Source organism: Centrocercus urophasianus, unplaced genomic scaffold, assembly GCF_019232065.1.
Source record: "Centrocercus urophasianus isolate 14NV4802_14NV808 unplaced genomic scaffold, USGS_Curo_1.0 seq_5, whole genome shotgun sequence".
Taxonomy (NCBI): Eukaryota; Metazoa; Chordata; class Aves; order Galliformes; family Phasianidae; genus Centrocercus; species Centrocercus urophasianus.
In genome coordinates this window covers 8,586,162-8,611,912 of record NW_024885088.1, presented here as the reverse complement: position 1 = coordinate 8,611,912, position 25,751 = coordinate 8,586,162, and the positions used below count along the sequence as shown (strand labels likewise).

General features: G+C 38.4%; 2 protein-coding genes across 5 annotated transcripts in view; one reads left to right on the top strand and one right to left on the bottom strand.

The window, feature by feature from the left end:
* The first annotated feature begins 26 nt into the window (after window positions 1-26).
* RAD51AP1 (RAD51 associated protein 1) lies at window positions 27-8,916 on the top strand. The gene is made up of 8 exons (XM_042834962.1): window positions 27-140; window positions 1,583-1,632; window positions 3,023-3,161; window positions 3,688-3,797; window positions 4,806-4,955; window positions 6,358-6,504; window positions 7,483-7,602; window positions 8,318-8,916. The coding sequence occupies exons 1-8, from the start codon at window positions 121-123 to the stop codon at window positions 8,443-8,445; spliced, it is 864 nt and encodes a 287-aa protein (XP_042690896.1). The 5' UTR covers window positions 27-120; the 3' UTR covers window positions 8,446-8,916.
* Window positions 8,917-17,851: 8,935 nt separating this feature from the next.
* FAR2 (fatty acyl-CoA reductase 2) overlaps window positions 17,852-25,751 on the bottom strand; it is a 135,469-nt gene continuing 127,569 nt past the window's right edge. For all 4 annotated transcript variants that reach the window (XM_042835031.1, XM_042835033.1, XM_042835030.1 and 1 more), the window contains one exon: window positions 17,852-23,177. In XM_042835031.1, the coding sequence (XP_042690965.1) occupies window positions 23,015-23,177 (163 nt within the window). In that variant the 3' untranslated portion in view covers window positions 17,852-23,014. The remainder of the gene's footprint in view (window positions 23,178-25,751) is intronic.

The window sequence follows — 25,751 nt, the reverse complement described above, 5'->3', positions numbered from 1 at the left end:
GAACCGGCTGTCTCCGCTCCGCCTCTCTGTGGCGAATGTGCAATTCTGCTGGAATCAAAAGAGCGGAACAGTGTCGTCAACGGCGCGCGTCTTTCGCGGCCGTCGCCGGCTGCTGCGGCGATGGCGGGGATGGTGCGGAGGTGCGTGATGTAGCTCGGGTCGGGTCCGGTCGCGCCGCGCGGACGGGACGAGGGACATGAGCGCGTGTTGCGCGGTTCGGTGGCCGCCGTGCCTTCCGCTCCTCGGGGCGCGGAGGCGTTGGGAGTGTGCGCCGAACGGTGCCGAGCGGTTTTTCTTCGAAAGCGTCTGGTGCGCTGCATCTGCCTGTCGCTTGCGTGACGTCCACCCCGCTCTCCCCTGTTGTCAGTTCTGCTGGACCTGTTCTTGGAGGCGAGATCTTTTCTGTGGGCTGCTGCAGAGCGAGGCTTGTGGGCGGTTTGGCGACGTTTCTTCTCCAGCTGAAAGCACGGGGCTCTTCCTGCAGAAGGAAAACAAACAAACTGTAACACAACAAGTAGGCAGCAGCCGCCCTTATGTCCATCAGAGAGCTTGTGCGTGAAGGTGGTGGCCCTCAGGTGGGCTCTGAGAGGCAGTCGTAAACCTCATGCAAAGGGGCCCTCTGGGTACAGAAACACCTGCACTGGTAGCAGTGTGGCATGGTAAACCATGTAAAAACTGCATGGAAAACACACCTTGAGCATATGGAAGTGACCAAGGAATTGAATCTCGGAGAAGGTGTGTGTGTGTAAGAATACCGTGCTTCCATAAGGAGAACAACAAAAACACTTATTTAGGAGCTATTCAGGCAAGGAGATGAATGGATTGAGAGCAGTGCTGCGGAGGATTGGGAGTGTTTGTTGGTGAAAGACCCAACGCATGTCAACATTATGCAGTTCAGCCCAGAAAGCCAACTGTACCCTGGGCTGGGTCAAAAGAGGGGTGGCTAGCAGGGCAAGAAAGGTGATTGTTCCCCTGTGCTCTGCACTCATGAGGGCCTGCCTGGAAAACCATGCTGATGCTTAGGGCTCCCAGCAGGAGAAGGATGAAGAGCTGTTGAAGCAAGTCCAGATGAGGGCCGTGAAGATGAGCGGGTCTGGAGCACCTCTCTGTAAGGCATTTTCAGGGGGCTCAGCTTGTTCAGCCTGGGGGACAAGAAGACCCTATAGCAGCCTTCTAGTACCTAAAGGGAACCTACAACAAAACTGGAAAGGGACTCTCAGGAGGACAAGAAGAAACTATTTTAAACTTAATGAGGGTAGGTTTAGTTGAATATTAGGAAGAAATTCTTCACTACGAGGGTGGTGAGGCACTGAAACAGGTTACACAGAGAAGCCGAAGTATGCTAAATGGGCAGCCTGATCTAGTGGGGGTGTCCCTGCACTTGGAAGGGGAGGTTGGAACTATCACTTCCAACCAAGCTATTCTAATACTCTTAGTAACCATGTTTGCAATAGTTACAAGTTACACGTGTATTTGGACATACATTGCTTTTCTCCTTAACTACATGATTTAAACCAAATCAAGAATTAGCTAGTAAGGATTCTCAATATGAAAGGCTTAATACTGTGTTCTTTTGCTACAGGAACAGGAAAATTGTTAATTATTCAGAATTTGGGGATTTTGAAGATGGTGGTAAGTGATGTATTTCTGTACATAACTGAAATGCCAAGCACGAATGCCACAACCTAAAGCATCAGCAGAGTGGTCTTCTTTTTTGTGACTTAGTTAAGTGACAAGGCTATTAATGTTTTCAGTGGATGTAAACTGAGCACATTGTTAAAAATCTTGATTCAACAAGAATATGATTTCTGTAAGCCAGAGCATAACAACAGTTTGCCAGGGATCTGTTGAATGCGCTACGTCTTTTGATTGCAGGAAAATCTGTTTCTCTGTCTGCCTCAGTTTTCAGAGAGAGTTACTTGTTCCATGTCCTCCTTATGATCATTTCACAAGTCTGCATATCAGAATATGAAGGGAGTTATGTAGTTGGTTGTGCACAGATCTAACATTTCTCATGGAGGTCTGTGTCTTAAAGGATTTTGGATAAGGATTTAGCAATCAGATTTTGAATTCTATGGATAACAAAAATAGATTGCAGTCTATTTGTTGTCTTGACAGTCCTCCTTCTAAGCCCTAATGGGTATTGCATAATTTTCCTTTATGAATTTGGATTAACTTTTTTTTTTTTCTTTTTCCTGTGCTATTCGTCAGTTTTTGGTATCCATTGAACATTTTGAAGTGATAGGAAGGGGAAGGAAAAATTAAATGATCTTGAAGATCTCTTGTAAGTCATGTTAGTTAACGCAGAGTCTTAGTTTCGTGAGTTTAAATATGGTTCATAACTTTTCTTATTTTTTTTAAGTGACCACTTGTAATATTAAAAAAAAAAAGTTTTCTTCTGTCTCTTAGATTTTTTCTCTCAGAAGGGACTATGTATCTGTTCCATGGCATTTAGAAAACACATTGTTGTCTTGTTTCCTTATTTTACACTGAACTGCATTGTAATTGGTCAGAAGAAAGAAAGCTTTGATACCTTCAGATATTCTCAGAAAACCGGAGAATGTGTTTTGTATTTGGTGAGAGGCATTATGAGAAGGCTAGAAAATAGGAAGCAGTCTGCATTGCTTGTGAATGGGAGGCCATTAATGCAATTAATTTCCAAAACACCAAGACTCTAAAACTAATGAATGACAGCAATTGCTATTATAATTGATTATTATTATGTATTTCAAAAGGTGAAACTTGCAGCTGTTGAGAAACTCAATACTGAACCATTAGTCACATATTGTTAGTATAAATTGCCTTTAACACAGATGCATAAGAGGTCTTGTTATATTTTCATTTAAATTGCATTGAAGAACAGTAGATTTACACTTGTCTCTTTATTAACAGATTTAATTTCAGAAAGGTTGTGTATTCTGTATTTTCAGTACATGATGAGATTGAGTTGAGTGACTTCTTTTTGACCACATAGAATATACTGAAGAAAATTAATTAAAGCTTGTTAATATTTCTTACATAGATGAAGACTTTGCATGCATAGCTGCACCTTTAACAAAAAAATCCAGAACACAGCCTAAGGAACCAAAAAAGGAGACAAAGAAGAAGCAAAAGCCACGAAAAGAATCAACTCCATTGCAAAAAGAGTCACCTACTGGAAAGTAAGAAAAATTGAAATGTGGTTTACTGCATTTGTAATAGGAGCCTGGACTTACAAAACAGTATTTTTTCTTTTTTTTTCCTATCATTTTATGCATTTGAGAATGAAGACTCAAAGTGTTATTTTAAGAATTAGAATGTTAAGAAAGTACTTTTAAAGGAGAAAGTGTTGTTGTTGTTTTTTACCCTTTATCTTCGTTTAACACTCTGCACTCTGTATTTTCAGGGACAGTCTTTTGTGCATACACGATTTTTATGACTATTATTTTATAGAAGTGGAAGTCGAGATGGATGATGTTTGTCTTGTTTTCTCCTGTAATAATACTTTTAAATATATTGTGCTTTAAATATCAGTAGATACTTTCTTTGAGTCTTTTCTGGAATTAATTTGTGGCATGATGTTTGATAAAGTACATATTGAAATATTAATTTCTGTAGAAATATTGATATTTGAATCTTAGTAAGTCAGAAATAGGTTAGTGACTCTTGTCTTATTATACTTTCATTTTGAATGTTTGTTTTTTTCAGGACATCCTTGGATGATAGTTTCTGTGAAAGGGATTTGAACGTTACCTTGGCCTTGTCCATCAAAGAAAAATCAGCAAATATCCACGAAGTGCAAAATTCAGAAGAACAAGGTTATTGTACAGTTCAGTGCAATACTCTGTTTATATGTGCTGAACTCAACGTGACTTGTTTTATAAAAAAATAGATTGAAAGTCATGTTTTATTCAAGATGTCATGATAAGAAAATGTGAATTTCTAGGTGGTACCTGCCTTCTTATGTTAATAGCTTTTACTAGGAGAAAAATAACTTCTCTATAAGATCTTTTGAATAAGTTGTTTAGAGAGAGATGAAAATTTTATTTTCATTTCTTAATAACTTGCATTTTTATAATGTAATTTTCAAATACTGCTATTCTATATTTTTTGAATTTTATTTTCTGGATACCTAATAGAATAAGAATATTGAATCAGGAGATAGGAGACCTGTTTTTCCAACTGCAGTGTAGACAGTGAACTTTTAGGTGTTTTCATACTCCGTCTTTTCAGAAAAAGCATTTAAATTCACATTTAAATGCATTTTTCTCATTTTTCTTTCTCGTGTTTCCTGTTTTTCAATTATGTGGGGAAAAAGAAAGTGTCCATATTTTAAAATATGCTAAATGTTGAAGAATTTAAAGGTCCTAACATTGGAAAAAAAAAACCTACTGTGAATGAAATAGTTACAGATCACTAAATATTTTCTGGAAGAAACAGCAGACACAGTGTTTTTGGATGATGAGTTTATTTGCTTTTACAAGAAGCAACGCTTATCCTCAATTTTTTAATGTGTCTGGAACTTGTAAGCATCAGATTTGCTGTGCCACTGGAAACTTTTTCATGTTTCTCATTTTATTTTTGCTTTCTGTCCTTTAGTTAGTTTGATTACAGATAAACACTGATCAGTTTTACTACCAGAAAGTACAGTTTGATCAGTTAAAAAAGTGAGAATGTCATAAAAACAGGTACAGATAATATGCTTCTCTAATAGCGTACTTTAGAAAAACAAAAAAGAATTCAGAGCCTCAAGACTCAAATACCTGCTTCTCTTTGAGCAGAGTTACTGGGAATTTGGATTAATTAGACCACCTTCTGTTCTCTAGGTCTCAGTCAGGTTCTAGATGATGACATACCTATGAATGGCTGTAGGCAAAGGACAGCAGCATTTAAAGCTTTCTCTCATCAGAAGTTACTGACCATTGACAGTTGTGACAGAGAGCACGTTACTGACTCTGAACCAGTGACTGTACCAGGTAAGCTGTCAGTAAACACCCTCTGCTTAGATGTGTATTGAATGTGATTACTTACCCTCAGGTTATATGTTCATTGAAACACATACCACCTTTTTATCTTTCCTTCCTCTTTACTGAATTGTTTTAATGCTAGTGATATATGAAGCAGCACTTGGACACTAAATCTAGACACTGGGGCTTATTGATACACATTCCCTAAACTGGCAGAAATCATCCACTTCTCTGTATAAGCTACAGTATGTCAGAAAATCATTTTTCTACCCACGCTGTCTGGGGAAAAATGGTCTCTTGAAAGAGCTACTGTTCATTCATTCATTCATTGAAGAGTAAACTCTTCAAAAGGGCTGACAACAGCAGGACTAGGGGAAATGGATCCAAGTTGAAGGAGGGAAGATTTAGGTTGGATGTTAGGGGGAAGTTCTATACAAGGAGAGTGGTTAGGCCCTGGAACGGGCTGCCCAGGGAGGTTGTGGATGCCCCGTCCTTGGACGTGTTTAAGGCCAGGTTGGACGGGGTCCTGGGCAACCTGATCTGAATGTGTGTGTTTGGTGGCCCTGCTAGGCAGGGGGGTTGGAACTACATGATCCTTGAGGTCCCTTCCAACCCGGGTGATTCTGTGATTCTGTGATTCTTGCAGTTGTATTGCAGAAAAGTATCATATGTTCTTCATCACAGTTCTTTCAGTGTTGGCTTTATCTAAGCTTATTAAAGAACAAAGTAGCCTTCCTTCTTTCCATTATCAACTCTCAAAAAACCTTGCTGCAACTGGTTGTAGGTCAATAAGATTCAGGTAGGATCTAATTACTGAATGTCTGTAGGTCTCTCTCCCTCTTATTCCCCAGTAGTTGACATGTCTTTATCCAGACTTATCCATTACAGAAGGCTTACTGAAAATATTTCAAAAATTATCAGTTAAATAAAGTATTTGGAGAATAGTCCAGATATTCCTGCTTGGAAGTTATTCCTAAGATTCCTAAGATTCCTAGTGCATTTAAAAAAAAAAAAAACTTAAATAATAAATGTGTAAAATCTTTCCTGCAGCTGAAATTTGACATATTTTTCTTCTTCAAATATTTGTGAACAAAATTACGTGAAAATCAGAGGCTGTGACAGTTTACCTTTTTCATCTAGCACACGGGGATTTTTTTTAACTGATAATTAAAAACTGTTAATTGCATTTTGTACCAGTGTTGAAATATTGAAAAAAACAGGGAGAGAAATCTGTAAATGCAGAATATTTTATGACAGCTATTTCTTTCATGTTTCATCACATATATATATTTTACTATATTCTCAATATACCCTGATTCTTTACATTCAACATGAGATTAGAAGACTTTAGCTAGCATAACAGTAAATTCTATTTCCTCTAACAAGTTGAGATCCTTTTTCCTTGCTGTAGATGAGGAATCAGAAAAAGATTCAGATTATAGTGAAGGTAATGATGAAGACTGTGCTATGGAAAAGATGAAAATCAAAGGAAATAAAAAGGAAATAAAGAGGCAGACTGGAAAAGAAAAGACTCCTAAATCTGAGAATAATACTACTGGTAAGCTTCTACTATGAATTTGAAATGCACTTCTTTTAGTATAAAGGTTCCTTTTGTTTTAATCCGTACCTTTCACAAGAAATATTTCATGTTTTTTTGTTTTGATATTCATAATCATTTTTCTTATTTAAAAACCAAGTATCTTAAAAGGGACCTGCAGTGGCAGATAAATTAGGCTGACAAACTGACTCTACAGAGTTAAGGGAAGTGACAAAAAATCTGAAAGAAAAAAAGCTTTAAAATAAATAAACCCTGCTTACAATAAAAACAGACAAAACTGAATAGACAGAGTTCATTTCTTTTTTTAAAAAAAAACAACAGCGTTTAAGAAAAGGCTGAATAATATTGAGTGGTATGAGGACTTAAATACATATGTACAATTTCAGAGCCTGTTCTTGCAGTTGTTGTATGTCATTGCACATGTAAGTCTGTAAACCAAGAACAGCCAAACAAGGCTAGTGCTAAAAACTATTTGGAGAAAATGTTAAATATTCACGTCCTTCAGACTTGAATTTTTCTCTGTATTGCTAACACAATTTAGTTTTATCTAAAAAGTATAGGAAAATTCTTACTGTCATGTTAATCCTGTCTGACTTGGTAATGTGTTTCAATTTCAGGCATGAATTTACATAATTTAGTTTACATTTAGTTGTAATTGTGACAAGGAATGGTTTATTTTATGTAGCTGACAGAAGAACCTTCCCTCTTAGCAGTTCAGATCTGGAATATCCTTAACAAGAAATAGTTGCAGTGCTTATTAACAAACCAGGGTTGAAATTCCAGAGTATAATAAGTGTAACTCTTTAAATATATGTTGTTTGTTGGAAGACTTGATAGTCTATTAACATCTACATTCGTTTCACTCAGTTCAGAGAGGTCTTGCAGTAAAGAGATCTATCATCTTATACAGTGTAATGATTTCTCAGTAAAAATGTCTTTCCAAGCTTTTATTTTTATCTGTATTTACTCCTTCAAAAGTAATGAAAGTAAAATCTGAGCAAACACAAAAGAAGATGTCCACGTCTTCAGAACCAGTTGGAAGGCCTCTACATACATCAAGTCCTGTAACAAACAAGAAACCCAAATGGGTACCACCAGGTACATTAAAGTTTGTAACAGATAGATTTGTTGTCTTATGTTTTTAGAAATGCCCCCTAAAAGCGTGCAAACAAATAAACTGTATTTCAGAACAATGACTGCAGAGCATAGATAAATCGTAAGCAAGAGATTGTATTGTGTCCCTTTCTAGCTTATTAAGAGTTTTCTTTAGCTCTGGTATGTGCTTTGTTGTTTTGTATTCTAAAATAATATTAGGAATATGTTTGAGTGTTTTAACTGCTTTAGTAAGATTAATAGTTAGGAGTTTTAATGTTTTGGGATGTTTAAGCATAGTGCTGCTGACTCCTTATTTTCCTTCATATTCCTTTTCGGCACACATTTCTTTCCTCTTTGTCTCCTTTCTTTTCTCACTTGGCATTATGTTCCATTGTGTGATTGTCTGCCTGAAAATGCACAGTAGGATTTTACCAGTAGTTTTTCTGTGCCTGTCCAATGCCACGTGGTGCTATTGGTCTGATGCGTTACTGGTTACTTAAAAATGTGTGCTATGCCTGCTACTTTGGCTCCCAAATGGATTGGTTCCTCGTGAACATGCTGATTTTCTTGTACTTTCATGGTATATTATTCAGTTCTTCTTGCAGTGCCTTTAGAATACCTTTTTTTTTGCTCTGCTTTGAAAGCTATGAAAAGATTAGATTTATATTATTTTTTTTCTCTGTGTTCTTAAACCTTTTTGTTTTAATGTTATTTTCAGCTGCAACAGGAACAAGTAACAACTCTACGAAGTATGCTTCAGTTAAATCACCTACTCAGTGTCTTAGGCTTGGCCTTTCCAGACTAGCAAGAGTCAAACCTCTGCATCCCAATGCCACCAGCAGATAGGTGGTCAGTGACAAGGTGCCACATGAAGGCCTGTATTGAAGAAAGATTTGGGAATGTATTTTGTGTATAAATAGAGGCTGGAAAACCACTGGGCAACAAAAGCTTCACAACATCATTGGTTTTCTAGGATAGTTGTTTAGTACACTTCTAATATTACAGAGTTTTATTCTGTAAAATGCTAGGCATCCTTAAGTGCTACTGCATAATATTATTTAATCAAGGTCATCTGGGTCACCAACTCATTATGAATTATAATCAAAGATACAGGTTTATAATCTAATTCTCTGCTATGTGAACTCAGCATTAAGATAGTCTAACAGCACTATGTCAATTATGGAATTCACTATCTCAAATAGATTCTTTAATACAAGTGATGTTTTAAATGTATTTCTTGGAAGACTTAAGCCATCACTTTTATGCCCTCTTCTTCACTTTCAGAATTTGTTAATGTTTGCATGTCTTAAATGTGTTTTTAATTGCTTTTTAAATGTATTTCAGATAGAAATTGTATTTAAAATTTGTATTTTGAAAAAAAGTAAAATAAAATATATAGTCTAATGAATCTTAGTAATTGATTTTATTAATTTTGAAGTTAACTTCCAGATTTTGTCTACAGCCCTTCAAATGTGGGAATAACTTAGTGGACGTCAGTAAACATTAGTTAGGCTCAGAAAATTAGGATTTTGGCATGGACTCCTTAGTCTTTGTTGAAAACCATGATGTCTTGTGTGCATGTGGGATTCATAAAACTTGAAGTGACTGGTACTGAGTCGTGAGACTGATTTTTTTTTAGACAGTTTCCCACCTAAGCACATTATGCCATACACTACAGTTGGGCCTGTATTAATTAAAGGATTTCATCATAATTTGCATTCATGTAACTTATGATATCTGACTGCTTAACATATACAGTAGTGTTAAAAGAATGCATGATCCTGTTGCTCAAAGTAGTTATGCAGGCAAAAGCATGGTATTACCTAAGGTAAAAAAAATATATGGTATGACTAATTTTTAACTGCATAGTATATACATGATAAAACAACATAGTAATAAATACATGCATTACATTTAATATGCATTATGAAAATAATATTCATGTTGCCTTATGGAAGGAATGACAGAGTATTCATGGACCAAAGATTGTTTCTCAGAAACAGGGAGATTTGGGCATTGTTTAGTATAAACTCATTTTACCCAAACGGAATCACAAAGCCTTTAGTGAGTGGATGAAGTGGGTCTTACTGAACTGGGCTGAGTGAGTGTAGGGAAGGCACATGCCTTCTGTCTCTAGTACCTGCCTGCCTCATTTGTGAATTATCTTAGCTTGCTAAATTGACTCATGAAAAAAAAATCAACCCACCTTTACAGCAAATTGCCAGCTTGAAACAGCTTCCAAACAAAGGTGAAACAGAAGTACCCAAAGGAAAAGATAAGTGCCTAAGAATAACACTTGTGATAACTAGGAGGTCAGAGTTGTGTTATTCCTCTTTTTGTGTTTACTTAACCAGGCTTTTTCTGAGATGTGTGCTGATTAAGGAGCTGTAGCAGAACAGGAAGGAAACACAGAGAGCCTTGGGCCTTAGGGTGACTCAATGCAGCATCCCAATCCACTACCTTCCCTTTACGCGTCAGTCGTTTTCTTTCTACTTGGAGTAATCATGCTCAACAGTCCCCTATAGTGTCACAGTCGCCTGGTTTCCTTTTCTGCTGAAATAAATCTGTCAAGAATTATTTTGCTTTTCTACTTACTTTTCAGAGTAAGTACGCATTTCATGAGGTTAGATCTTTTCTTGCTGTAGGGAAATTTACATAACAATGATAAGTGTTTTCTCAGTGTGAAGCTTTTGGAAAATTCCTGCAGTTGGTAGATTTATTAAGCCCTATTTTCTCTGACTTTCCATTCATCCCATTTTTATTTTTTTTTCACAAAACATACATTTGAAATTTGTCTCACTCTGGTCTCAGTCTTGGCATCATCTTATTTTAAAAAATTACATGTCTGTCAAAATTGCTAAATCAAAATTCCACACAGGCAATTGGAAAAAAAAAAATCCTTTGAAAGGTTCTTGATTGTATCTTTCCATGCCACTCTATCCAACCTGAAGAAGCCAGGTCCTGCCAGTAGATGGGGTTATTTATATAAAAGCTTATTAAAGGGAATGCTCAGAAATGGCCAAATTACTTGCAATTGTTACAACAATATTTTAAACCATGCTACATAGGTATGTCCATGCATCATTTTTCCAGTTGTTGCACAGCAATGGGTTGTGGAATGCACTTGATTTGAATATCTGAAACTGTCAAAAAGATAACATATCTCTTAGCAAATCAGAGTTCACAGTCTGCAAATTTTAGATTAGAGCAAATTTTGCTCTTTTAGAACTGCATTATGTTATTAAAAAAGCAATAACAAAGCTGTTAAAGGAGAAATATTTTTAAATGTAGACTGTCAACTCCTTCAAAGTCAAAGCTGTCTTGAGTAGATAGCTTGTCTGATCTAGAGATCTCTTGCTTCAGAACAAGTCTTTTTTAGGTGTTGTTTGTGGCTCTGGATATACCACATTCCCAAAGATGGATTCAACAGTACACTCTGTGAAGTGGAATCAACGTAAGTGAACAGTCTTTGCATTGCTGTCTGCAGTTCCTGTTGTCATGAATCAGGGGAGTGTATGTTGGTCATACAGAACGAGGTTGCGTCACAGAAAAACTGCAGAATTTCACCAGCCTGGAAACACTGTACTCCAAATCTCATGCTCTAAGTCTCAATCCAGAACAAGAGCAAAAAAAAAAAATTTGAAAATACCTACAATTCTAGAATAAACGTATGTAATTGCCTTGAATATTTGTAAAGCATATAAAAAGATAGGTATTTCTGCATTAAGATCTGTGGGCAACAACATGGCAATTAATATTGATGCTTCTGCAGAGCAGTTCTTAAGTGCTGATTTAGCAGTACCTTTTAGTACTTCAGTTGTTCTGAAAGTATTTATTTCCATGAAAACTGCAACAGATACAAAGAGCACAATAACACTATTTGATAGAGCCAATTCTTAGCTACAAAACAGTACTTTTCAACATAGCCTTCACCACTGATTATATATTTTTGCTGGTGATAAACAACAGCCTGCATGCCAGACTCCTGAAAATCTGCACCACTGAAGATGAACTACTGTCACAATTGCTGAAACACCACCCACCATCTTACTGTGCTAACATCCACTGCTTGGTCTCCAAAAACATTCAGCAAGCGTCAGTGAATGTCAATGGATGCAATTCTTTTTTGCACAGAGGAATTCAGTGACACACCTTTACCAATCTAGTGGCATTCTATGATGGAGTGACAGAATCAATGGACAAAGGGCCTTTGACATGGTCTCACACCACATCCTTTACTCTCAATTGATAAATATGGGTTTGAAGGGTGGATTATTTGGTAGATAAACTGGTTGGATGGTTGCAACCAGAGGGTTGCTCCATGTACAGGTAGAGGCCAGTGATGAGTGGTGTCCCACAGGGGTCCATCTTGGGACTGATACTCTTTAGCATCTTTATCAATGACATATGTGCTGGGATCAAGTGCACCCTCAGCAAGTTTGCAGACAACACCAAGCTGAATGATGCGGATGATATAACGGAAGGAAAGGATGCCATCCAAAGGGACCTTGACAAACTCAAAAGGTATCGCAATCACAGGTATGTATACAAAGTGGGACTACAGCTATTTGAGAGTAGCCCTGCTGAGGACTTGGGAGGTCCTAGTGGATAAAAAACATAAGTCATCAGTGTGCACTTGCAGTCCAGAAGGCCAACTGTATCCTGTATCAAAAGAGTTGTGGCCAACAGGGCAAAGTGATTGTCCCTCTCTACTCTGCCCTTGTAGGCCCCTCCTGCAGTTGTGCATCTAGTTCTGGGGCCCCCAGCTCAGGAAAGATGTGGAGCTGTTAAGAATGGGCCCAGAGGAGGGCCACAAAGATGATCAAAGTGCTGGAGCACCTCTCCTCTGAAAGCAGGGGGAGCTTGGCTTGTTTGCCTGGGGAAAGTTCTAGGGACACTTCATTACACCCTTCCAGTATTTAAAGGGAAATTATAAACATGAGGGAAATGGTAAAGTGGTAAGTGGTAAGTGGTGATAGAACAAGGGAGAATGGGTTTAAACTAAAGGAGGGGAGATTTAGATTAGATACTGGGAAGTTTTTTCACTCAGAGCATGGTGAGGTGCCGCAACAGGCTGCCCAGAAAGGCAGTGGATGCTCTGTTCCTGGAGATGTTATGGCCAAGCTGAAAGGGCTTCAAAAAAACTTGACCTAGTGTTTGATCTAGAAACCTTGATCTAGTTGGCAACCTTGCCTATGGCAGAGTGATTGGAACTAGATGATATTTGAGGTCCCTTCTAACGCAGGCCATTCTATGATTCATACACACTTGTATGTCAGACTTCATTTTGTCAGACTTCCCCAATGCTGCCATCTGTCACGTGGCAACAAACTTTAACAGAATATTGCCTCTTCTCCCAGGCTCTACTGCCTACCACCTCTGCCCTCTACTGCCCTACCACCATCTGACTGTGATGCCATGATCCAACATAATAAAATAGAAGACATTACTTTTGGAATAGTCCTCATACATTAAGGTTTAGAATTTAGAGTTGATGTTCTTAATAACACGGAGTATTTAAAGAAAAATATTTAAACAGAATAGAAAGCAAGAGCAAGTCTTGGTCTTCCTGATTTGGAGGAACATCAAACCATGCTGAACAGGCTTGCAGCAGAAATGGGTATTGGGATATTCCAGCACCAGAATGAAATCTAAGCTTTTAGATCTGGCTTTCTCATTTGTGTTCACTGATTTTTAGCCTTGTTTAAGTACTCTGTTGCATATTCTACTTTCATTATCTGTACAGAACTAGCATTTATTTTCTGTAGGAGTTTTGCTCACTAATGAGTTTAAAAGAGTGCTAAGTATTTTGTCATTGTTGTCATTTTTGTATTTATGAGGTTTGCATGTTGCACTGAATTTGAATTTTTCTATGTTGTACAAAGTAGAGCTGAGATCATAGAATCATAGAACCATAGAATCATGGAATCACAAGGTTGGAAACAACTTGCAAGATCATCTAGTCCAACCATCTTCTCATTACCACAAACTAAACCATATCTCATAGCTCCTCATCCAGGCACCTCTTAGCTTGAACACTGCTAGGGACGGCGACTCCACCACCTCTCTGGGCAGCCATTCCAGTGTCTGACCACCCTCTGAGACAAAAACTTTTTCCTCATATCTAACCTGAACCTCCTCTGGTACAACTTGCAGGCATTTTCCTGGGTCTTGTTTGTTGCCTGGGAGAAGAGGCCAAACCCCTCCTCATCACAGCCTCCCCTCAGGAAGTTGTAGAGTAATGAGGTCTCCCCTGATCCTCCTCCAGACTAAGAATTGCTTGCGCTGCAGATCCCTCACCAGTATTGTTGCCCTTCTCTGGACACGTTCCAGGGCCTCCATGTCTTTCTTGTAGTGAGGGGCCCAAAACTGAGCACAGTACTCGAGGTGCGGCTTCACCAGTGCTGAGTAAAGGGGGATGATCACCTCCCTGCTCCTGCTGGCCACACTATTTCTAATGCAGGCCAGGATGCCATTGGCCCTCTTGGCCACCTGGTCACACTGTCAGCTCATGTTCAGCCGAGCATCAACCAACACCCCCAGGTCCCTTTCCTCTTCACAGTCATCCAGCCACTCAGCCCCAGGCCTATAGCGCTGAATGGGGTTACTGTGCCCAAACTGCAGGACCCAGCACTTGGCCTTGTTGAACCACATCCCATTCACCTCAGCCCAGCGATCCAGCTTATTGTGTGCTATTTGTGAGTCCATAATCATGGTAGTTCATATATGGAATGCAACCAGACTTACAGCATCAAATTGGGTATCACTTAGAATTGAAATTCAGATTCCCCCCAGTCTCTGATATCTGAGAACAAGATGGAATACAAAGGGGTTTATTTTCTGCAAAATCATGTTGCCCTTTACCACGACACATGTTGTCAACATCATTTGAAATGCAGCGTAATTCCTTCTACTCAAAATGTTAACAAACAAAATTGTTGTCTTAAGACAGTATTATCAATCTGATCTTTTCCCTTATGTTTCTCAATCCTCCATGTGTATGGGAAGCAGCATTTAAAAATATCAGCCTACTGTAGGTGAAAAAGTAGCATCACGGACCAGCAATTCTTAGTGAGCAATCATTTACATTCCCTTAGAATTATCTTGTAAAAAGGGCACAGTGGAAAAATATTTAGCTATCATTAAATAGTAGTCAAATACATGTATTGCTTGCATTATCTGTAATCCATGCCTTTGCAAAAAAAATCCCTTAATGGCTTCAATGACTTTTTGCTTGCAAATATTCAGAGATTACACCATGTTGGGCAGAAGTATTAATCTGCTTGAAGGTAGAAAGTTTTTTGCAGAGGAATCTGGATAGGCAAGATCAATGGGCCATATCAACAAGGATATGGCATTGAACAAAGCTACGTGCTGAGTGCTGCACTGGGATCGCAACAACCCCAGCAGTGATATAGGCTCAGGAAAGTATAGCTGGAAAACTGCTCTAACTTTATGTCATCCAGGCAGAGAAGTTAATATGAATTAACCTAAGCCTGCACAGCAAGTCTAAAGTTCATAAATTCAGGTTGTTTATCTACCATTTTAATTTCTTCTGGTCTCAACTGATTCTTTTTTCTGATAGTCTTATTTGGTGAGAGTGCATTTATTCAAGCAGAGAGGAATTTGCAAGACCTCGCAGTTTGCATGGACACTGGACACCTTGCTCAAAAGCCACTTTTATCACAATATTTTCTTTTTTTGAGAGAGAGTGCATACTGTAGTTGTTGTAATCTCTGATGCATATGCTGAGAGGGGAAGGATGACTGATTTGTGCACTTTTTGTGTTCTTGTTATATAAGAGCCGTATTTGCCTCAGACAGTTCTTGTCATCTCCAGGTAAAAACACTCTGACTTTAAAATCAAACATTGCCAAACACAGTGATTTGGAGGATGGCTAACTAAGCAGCGTGTATTCCTTCCTCACTGGGCTGATGAACATTTAATAGCTAGTAGTTATTTTATCTAATCTCTGTCATTGTCTCTGACATTGTCTTGTCTGTCTCTGTCATCTATCATAATGTTGAAGACTGCAGGTTAACCTTCAAGTCTTATTTTTTTAGAACAAATTTGAGCTTCTTGCTGATGGCTTTAATTCACTGATGCATCTTAATGGAAAATTGATTTTTTTTTCCCTAAAAATTGCATTTACATTAAAAAAAAAAAAAAAAAAAAACCAAAGAAAATTATATTTTAAGGAAAGATTTGATAACAAAATGAAAATGATATCTTTGACGTACGCCCTGAGTTTCATGATTTGAAATTACTTTCATTAAGAAAAGGCACATAATAATGCTATGATTTTATTGCAAAAACCTTTTTGCTATATTGCAAGGAAGTAAATTATTACTAGACAGTATTTCTTTTTTCTCTGCTCTTAATTTTCAAAACTAGTAGGGCTGAAAAACTTGTCTTTAATTTGTGCTCTAGAAAAAAATACAATAAAATAAACAAGCAACAAACAAACAAGCAAACTAATCTGCAATATCCACCTCTTTTCTCACTGGTCTAAGATCTAATAAAAATCTTGCAAAGCCTAGAGTAATAGCAGGATGCTGTTCTGCTGAAAGAGTATTGTTAGTAAGTCGATACCAAATACTAGTAAGAATGTCATTAACTTAAGAAGAATGATGACAATTTATGTTTAATTTGAATAGCAAATTCAAATTAATCCAATTCTGTTTGTATTCTAAATTATGTTAGACAAGATTGGAACAAGGCTACAGTGACTGCAGCAGTAGCAGGAAGCCTAGGCAAAGACACTTCTGCCTGGAGCTCTTCCATGCTAATGGAATGGTTTCCTTGTTCTTTTTCTCCTTGCCCCTACTTTTGCTTTAAGCTACATCTAAAAGTTGTGGACCATCAAGTGGATATTTAGGGCCTGAAAATGTCAACTCAGTTCACTTTCTTATCTTTACAGTAAAGCTGTGAAGAGCCAGCCAACTTTCCTTCTAATCTTGGCCTGCAGACACTCCAAGGCTCACTGAACTCTCCTCTCTTCCTCTTCTCAGATACAGATGTTCTTGTAATAAAGGAATGATATAATGTTTGGAGATGTGTGTGGGGTGAGGAGAGTGAAGCAACCGTGAAGAGAGAGTGAATAGAAGCTGCATAACTTTCAGAAGGATGTAAAAAATGTGAAACTGGGATAGCAAAGGTAGTGAATTTGGATAAAATACAAAAACAGCCAAACTTAGTATTGGCAAAGATGTGCCTTTGAGAAACGTAACAGCAAGGATTTGTCCTACGTCCTAGTTAGTCAAATTCCCTTGTCTGTAGCATTGGATTAGTCCAGCAGAATTTGTGGATCTACAGCTTCCGTGCATATAAACGCACAGACATATATATATGTGCATATCCACACACATTCAAAGACACTTCCACTCACACATTTTTGTATCTATTAAGCCTGTGTAGTTGACAAGACAATAGCTGTATTTGCCAGCACTTTATGTACTAAATGTTGCATAAGACCTCACTGTTCAAAAGAAATGGGGCAGCTGATGATGATCAGTGGACTGTTTGCATGACTGCCTATTTACATGATAGGACAAAAGGCTTCTCTTTCAGCATTACTGGTATGAGCCAAATACCACCTCAGTTTTCCAGTTGTTCTGGGATTTTATTTTTTCAGAGTTGGTCCAATTCATTCTTGTTTTGTTTTTATCTAGTTTTCAAATAAGATAATACATATCTATTTTTTCCCTTTTGGGAAAAATCTGAATGAAAATACATGTATGGTTTGGAAAAAGAGACCAACACAGTAAACATTCAACAATATGATAGTTGGAAAGGAGTCAGTGAAATGACTTCTGAGTAAAATAAAGTTGTTTTTTTTTTTTTACCTTGTAAAACTAGGGTCTTGGGGAATATTATCAGATGAAAACAGTAAATTTTGCAGGAAATTTGGTTGATTATTACCAATATGTTCTTGCTGAAGACCTGTCCCTATCACTTTCTGGGGAGTATTTAGTTCAGATGCTCCCATCCTGTTTGTGGGTATCTGGGTTAATGTCTCACGTCATTACTTTTTAAAAAGTAGAGATTTGTCTCCCCTGCTTATTATTTCCCCTGTCCTGGCCTGTGCAGGAGGTGCTTGTGCTGGCAGCTTCCTGTAGATGGGGCTGTGGTTGCACATAGGCTGGGACCCGGATGGCAGAGTGGTACAGATGAGATGCAGACATGAAGCTTGTGCTGAACTGCAAGTAACCAACTCCTTTAGCAACTGAGATAGACATATACCAAATAACCATAGTTTTAAAATATTCTGTTTTATTAAATGTTTAAAGTAACATAAATATCATATTAACAATTTTATGGCTGAAGTTTTCAGAATTTGTGAATTTACCCTTTTATCTGATCTGTGAGCTCAGAAGCTTACACCTTTACCTTAGAAATTTGTAAGCATGATTTATAAGATTTATAGTTGTCTCATAGCTAACAAAAGAATAGAAATAGCAGATAGAACCATATAAACTTTGGATAGCGGGAAAATATTTGTTTTACTAAGTAAAAGTGGAGTCTGCCAAGATTATTTAAGAACAAGAAACCTTTTATAAGCAGCTTCATGTTAATCTGAACAAAATCATTCAGTTCACAGTTTGATTTTTAGCAATAGAGAAAAATAGGATAGTACTTAATTATTCCCCAATTTTTTTTAAATTGTCTCAAGTAAGTCTGTAATTTCTTTATACCAATATTTAGCACCATATAGTGAAATATTCTTCCTTTTAATTTATGGTGAATATACAGTTTATTACTTACTCAGTACTAGAATAAAGGATCTAATTGTAATAAAAGTTTAAAAATTCACCTTTGTTTTCTGCAGTAGAATGTTAGTGCTGGAAGAGCAGCACCATGCTTTCAACCAAGAAGCTGTAGCATATTTACAAATAAAAGAATGCTCCTCCCCACCCCCCACCTTCTCCCAATTGCTCATACAATGTAATTATTTGATTATTTAATAGTACTACAGGTTAGATCTTCTTTACATTTGAAACGGATAGGTTTTCTTCTTTAATCTTAAACTGATTTAGAATAGAGCATATCAAAGAAGGGAGGCCTGTCATTTCAGTATAAACACCTCTATATTACCCTCTATGTGTGTTGCATGAGAAGACTTGTGTGGAAAGATGTAAACATGCACACACAGCTATAGTGATGTTTTCTTGTAAAATGTAAAATAACAAATCCATTGAGGAGGTGGGCAATGTGCCAACATTAAGTTGAATGTCAGTTGTCTGTTACCCATTTCTACTACAAAGAAATAATGTAGTTTTCTTAATAAAGTTATCGGGGTAAAGAAGGATAGAGGAGAGAAATTTTATTTTTCATAGCAGACATGCTGGAGATAAACAGCCTTGGTTGTCAGTCAAATTGCAGTTTCAATTCTGATTCAGTTAGGGATTTTTTGTTGTTGTTACAGCAATTCAATAAAAAGCAGAGATACTTCTTAATTGCAAGTTTGTACTCATTGTTCTTTGACAATGAAATGATATTTTCATACAGTTACAGCCTACAGAACAGTGTTTACAGAACATGAGTACACTGGGCTCAGCAGTGATACATGCTGTTTCTGTGGCAGCACTGAAGGCTTTCAGCACTGTGAGTGAGTAGCTACATTGCAGGTTCATAGAGTACAAACAGTCATAGATGACTCATCTCATTATGTAGTCTTGTGGCAGATTTTTTCTTTTCTGGCCATGCAGGATGGCCGCTAATACTATTCTCTATGCTGCCTGTTGGTTTCTGGGGAAAGAACTGAACAGGTCGTTAGGGAGCCTTTTAGTTTATCCATCTTATGAGAAGAAGCCAAACTGATCACAAAATGCTGATGGAACTCCTCCCCTGCCCATTGGGAGGCAGAGTCCTCTAGGTTTGGCAGCTCATGCTTCTCTGATTTCTTGCATCTCCCTTTCCTCACTGAGCAGGGGGCGCCATATCTAGCAATTCTGCTATGAGCACTGGCTGTAGAAATGCCCCTTGTAGCTTCTCCCTATCACTGACCATGCTACCTTGATAGAGTGAAAAAAAATCAAAAGCCTGAGTGAGTCCATTTTCAGTCATACAGTTAGTAAAGCCTCTAGCCTTCAGCCATGAGTAGTATTCATTTCTGATCTGTTCACATTAATTGGTGCGCAAATCAGATGTCATCGCAGGACCTCTGATTTAACTAAACAAAAGCCCTAGCTTGCTTTTCTTTTGAGAACAGATGGTGAGTATACATGAGAGAGAGACATGGAATAAGAAAAGAAAAAAGTTGTCAATCAGCATTTTATATATTCTCTGCAAGACTTGGATTTCTTCAGAGTACATATAAGTACACAGAGAAGTACAAGTAAAACATGTCAAAGGTAAGTCACTACTTGAGAACAAATTCTTTTGCTAGGTGCAGCTTTTCATGATTACTGTCAGAAATGGCAGACAAATGCCACTGCCACGTGTGAGTTTCTCCACTGGGATTTCTCTATCATTTTTCTATGTTGTGGTTCAGATGATCACCTGAAAATGTCACAATCCACAGGAAAAAAGATTCAAGTTTCACATGAGTTTATGTCTGTGTTAAAATAAGCTAACAGCTTGATCTCCCTCACAGGCAAGGCCAGAGCACTGGAACCAGCTTCTGGCAACATTGCATAGGCTATGAAAGGTCTCCAGAATAGCATACACCATCTGCAATTGCAATATTTCTGTAACATTCCAGCTGTTTTTCAAGGATGAGCAGCAGCTTTGCAGTAATGATATCTTCAGCAAAATGCTGAAGATTTAAAATGTGATACCACCAATGTTCTGAGTGAAGCCTGAAGTGTTCTTTTACACGTGGAGAAATCTGGTCCAAATGTACTCATAACGAGCAGTTACATATTAGACTTGTTGGAACAATACAGCCTATGCAAATAACTATGAATGCCTACAGGCATATCTGAAGGATGCATGGCATGACTAGCATTGGTGACGGGAAGGCAGGAAACTGTACTCATAGCCCAACAATAGCATGTCTGGTCTACATCAGCCATCTGCTGTAGGTGTAGCACATCTGCAGTATTTGACTTTTCTGTGAGACTCAGTATTTTTCTTACAATGAGTGCAGCTTAAGATCTACGATCCCCTTAGCTGTTGCTTCTCTTGATATGTAAGTCAGGCACTTAAAAAGACTTCTTGGAGATGAGCTAGAATTCTTACTTTTTTTTTTTTTTTAAATGAAGTTTGTTTCAAAACAGTCTGCAGTTTTGTTTTGTTCTGTTTTAAGCCTTTAGTGTAATTAGACTGGAAGCTGGTTGATGATCTGATTATTCACTTGAAGGAATGCAGTCTTTCTAGAGGTATCTCTGTAGTGACCTGCCTCGCTCTACTAAGGTAACCATAGTCCCAGTTAGTTAAGTACAATGCAGCTGACCTTCACCATATAAGCTGTTACAGAAGGAACATACATAAGGTATCTGGGCACCAGCTTGTAAACCTGGTCTTCTTGGCAGTGACATCTTACATAAGCACAATGCACAAAATGCACTGCCAACTTTCTAGCACTGAAAAACAGATAGCTAACAGTTTCATTTTGAAAGTACGTTTTCAAGTCAAGAGCTTAAAAAAATGGTATCTTTGTTAGCTGTGTGCTTAACCTAACTGAACACAGGTCAGAAGGAATGTAATAGGGGCCTTTGCTAGGGAATGCTGGAGTCCTGCCATTTTGGATACCAGGTTTCTGGCTAGGGCATGCTGCAGGCATCATTTGGCAGTTGCTTAAAACTAGACCCATGGGGCATACAAGCATATCTTATCTTGTAATTCCTTGCATCTTTACAGAGACTTCTGAATCAGCTTGGATGCTCAAATAAAAATACACTGTCATCATAACTTGTTCTTGCCTTTGCTACCAAAGCCTTTCGAAGAACGACAGTTTTGTAAATACTATTCTCAGCTCTCAGAAGAGCCACTATGTCATTTTATGAGATGTAGCATTAAGACAGCTAATGTGACACAAGTGTAGGCAAACTGGATGCTGCAGTTGTTTCAAAAACTAACTGTTTTGAAGTCTCATAATCTTATCATACTTATTCAGTGTAATCTGAATAAAATATATTCCAATACTACTTTTGATTTTAAAAATCTGATGGCATGAGTAAATTTGTTGCACTGAAACTGTCATTGCACCAGCTACTTTGAAGAAAGCTCTTTCTCCAATCTTTCCCATAGGAATTCATACTTCACTAGGTGAAACAAATATCTCCAATAGCCATGAGCTTTAATAAGATCCTTGAATTCCTTTCTAAACTGCAAAGTAGAACAATTACTTCCAGAGCACATGATGATTTTTACACAAAGTCAACCTTTGAAACCTTTCTTAACCTCAACAGAAATAAGTTTCAGACTCTCCTGACAAGTGGTAGCAGAATTGTCCTGATTGATTAGATTCCCACCATACATGTCTGTACGTATTTTTCACCAGCTGAAGTGATCAACTGTGAAGTGATTTAGCTGTAGTGAGATTCTGAAGGACAGTATCAGCTTGTTTTTGAGCTACAGGGAGGCAAATGGAATGGAGAAAAGGACCTACTTCTCAAAAACAATAATGAGTTTCAGAATTTTTCTTCAATCTTTTAGGTATTCTTCTCTTTATCCTCAGAGTAAATAGAGCATTTTTTCAAGCTGAAGAAATGTGCCAAGCAAAAGTGATAAATGCAAGAACAAAGCTGTTTAATGGAAGATAACTGCATCCTTAACCAGTGAGAGAAAAAACGCCTCTCCATAACAAAGCAGCATGTGAGTGAGTACAGTTAGCATAGGTACATAAATTCTCTTTGTGTCTTCAGTTATGGCTTGAAAGTATCAGTCCTCAGTAGGATTATAAGACAAGATCTGAAAACTGTTCAGTGTGTTCACTGGCCTAGTGTAACTGATGGTTTTCCCCTCTAGGTTTTGAAAAATGGAAAATGTAAAATTTTTGAATGAGAATAAAGGAATAAATAGCCTCTTAGGAAGACCTCTTAAAGGTTAATTTCCTTGACTGGTTCTTCTCTGATGGCATTATTTTCTTCCAAGGTTCTGCGCTTTAAATGTGCCCCTTTTATGGAGGAGGATGGGATTAAAATAGTCTAAAATAGGTAGTACATGGGAAGACTGCAACTTTGGTTAATCTTTACTCTTGCACAATGAACTTTCAATAAAAGATTCCATCTTCATCTCTTCCTAAAGCTTTATGGTTTTAAGAATCAGTCTGGTCCTATGGAATAAATACCACCATGTATTACAGCCTTGGTTAAAACTAAAAAGGTGAACACATATCAGTGCACAATAAATGCAGGTTGCAGTTGGAGGGAGTGGATTTTTCTGCTACTTTCAGATTTCGATGCCCATAGTTGCTGGTTAGAGGGGATTGGAGGTCCTTCTGGAAGAGGCTGGTGGTTGATGGACAGCTTCAGTGCCTGAGGGTGCTGGATGCCCTGAAGTAGGAAAGGAACTTGTAGCAGAGGCTCACCACAAAGTACCAGATGTTTCGAGCCATCTGTGACCTTGCGATGAAAATGCGCCAGATGATCACGAGGAGGGTGGTGTTAAATGCATACCGGATATTCCTCAGTCTGAGAAAAGACAGAGGCATGTTATGGAGGAAAACAGAAAGAAAAGCTTACCAGCTCAGTTAATTTGCTACCGATAATTTTCTAAGAAATCTTGTTTACAAGTGGCCTTTGGGCTTTTTGCCCCTCCTATATTAGTGAAAATATTAGGCCTAGATGTCCCTACCATCCCACAATCTGTGTTGAAGTTGCAGTGTAGTGAATAGTTAATATAATAGGTGGAATGTCTGTATTCTAAGTCTCTCTTGTTTCGTGTACTCTACTTTTAAACCAAAATAGGCTGAATTCATATTGAGAATTGGTTGTTTTTTTTTTTTAAATGATATTGTAGGGCATGTCAGTGCCTTCTTGATTTGGCATATTAGTTATTTTTGACTACGTAGGATTGGTGATAAGCTGGAGGAGTTTTACAGGAGCTGATGAATACAGTTCTCCTGTCTGAATGAAACTATGTTTTTCATGTTAGGAAATTACTCAGTAATCATAAAAGATCTTAACTTTTGCAGTACTTTAGCAGCTCGAGTACTACATTCGCCCCTGGGACCACCAGCAACACAGATCTGTTGGACTGGGTCCAAAAGAGGGTCATGAGGACGATCAGAGGGCTGGAACAACACCACTGTAAGAAGAGGCTAAGAGAGCTGGGGTTGTTCAGTACGGAGAAAAGGCTAACTGTGGTCTTCCCGTACCTAACGGGGGCCTACAGGACAGATGGGGACAGACTTTTCATCACAGCATGTAGAGATATAACAAGGGAGAGTGACTTTAAACTAAGAGAAGAGAGAATTAGATCAGATATTAGAAAGGAATTTTTTCTCAGAGAGTGGTGAGGCACTAGAACAGGCTGACCAGAGAAACTGTGGATGCCCCATCCCTGGAACTGTTCTGTGTCATGTTAGGTGGGACCCTAGGCAACCTAGTCTAGTGGGAGGTGTCCCTGCCCATGGCAGGGGCATTGGAACTAGATAATCTTTGAGGTCTCTTCCAACCCAAACAATTCTATGATTCTAACACCCTTTACTTTAGCAACAATCTGTTTTTTACTTCTCATAGTGCATAAGAATGGTTTTCTTAAATCAAGCTCCAAGAGAGCTTTTTGCTTGCACATCTTTGAGTAAAAGGGCTTGAGACGATGGGAAAAGCTTTGACTGAAAAGGAGAGGGACAATCTCCTATTGTTCTTTTAGGAGCTCTTAAAACTTCCAGGACTTGAAAATATAAGCTTTGCTCCAATTTTGGAGAAATTTTCTCATTCCGCATCACTCCCTCCTCCCAAAAATTTAGAATCTTCAACTTTAAATTAAATTCAAAATAACATAAACAAAGTTTTTATGCAATTCCTTTCAAATGCTAGGAGCTTCAAGGAGCTTCACAATATCTAAATCTACCCTTGTTTTTTCTACTTTAATTCTGAATTACCAGTATCTTCTGTATTCATTGATTATTCTTATTCATTGCAACTTGTTTATTTGGTCATCTTCTGGGAAGGCATACTGTTTAGTCCTTGCCTGTTAGTGCCATCACAAATTAGCCTCTCTTAAGTGCTGGGGAAGATCATGGAGCAGATCCTCCTGGAAGCTATGCTAAGGCATATAAAAGAAAGGGAGGTGATATGGAATAAAATGCATGGCTTCACTAAGGACAGGTCCTGCCTGACCAACTTTTTATGATGGTGTAACTGCATCAGTAGACAAGGAAAGACCATTCATGTCATCATGTCTAGGCTTTGGTAAGGCCTCTGACACAGTCCTCCATAATATCCTTCTCTCCACATTGGAAAGGCATGGATTTGATTGGTGGATTGCCTGATGGAAGAGGAACCAGTTGTGAGATCATACTTAGAAAGTATGATCAGTGGCTCAGTGTCTGGGTGGAGGTAGATGCAAGTGGTTTCTCTCAGGGGTCAGTACTGGGACCACTTCTTCATCAATTACATTGACAGTGGGATTGAGTGCACCTTCAGCAGGTTTTCAGATGACACCAAACCTTGTGGGGAGGTTGACATGCCCATGGGATGGGATGCCATTTAGAAACTCCTAGACAGGATTGTACAGTGGGCCCTGGTGAACATCATGACATTCAATAAATTCAAGTGGAATGTCTTACTCCTGGGTTGTGGCAAGCCCTGCTATCAGTACAAGCTAGGGGATGTAAGGATGGAGCACAGCCCTGCTGAAAAGAACTTGGGCATACTGGTGGATGGCAAGCTGGACATAAGCCAGCAATATGCCCTTGCAGCTTGGAAAACTGACCATATCCTGGGCTGCATTAAAAAAGCATGGTCAGCAGATCAAGGGAGGTGGTTCTGCCCCTTTACTCTGCACTGGTGAGACCTCACCTGGAGCACAGTGTCCAGATGTGGAATCCTCAACACAGGAGTTACATGGACCTGTAGGAGCTCATCCAGAGTAGGGCCACAAAAATGATCCAAGGGATGGAACACCTTCTCTATGAAGACAGGCTGAGAGAGCTGGGGCTGTTCAGCCTGGAGAAGAGAAAGCTCCAGGGGGACCTAATAGTGGACTTTCAATATCTAATGATGGAGTACAAGAAGGAAGGGACTCTGGACTCTTTACTA

Excerpts from the sequence above, each read along its gene's own strand:
- RAD51AP1 (XM_042834962.1), top strand. The coding sequence starts at position 121 with ATGGCGGGGATGGTGCGGAG. Across the intron at positions 1,633-3,022 it reads TGGGGATTTTGAAGATGGTG|ATGAAGACTTTGCATGCATA; the intron begins GTAAGTGATGTA and ends TTTCTTACATAG. Across the intron at positions 7,603-8,317 it reads ACCCAAATGGGTACCACCAG|CTGCAACAGGAACAAGTAAC; the intron begins GTACATTAAAGT and ends TGTTATTTTCAG.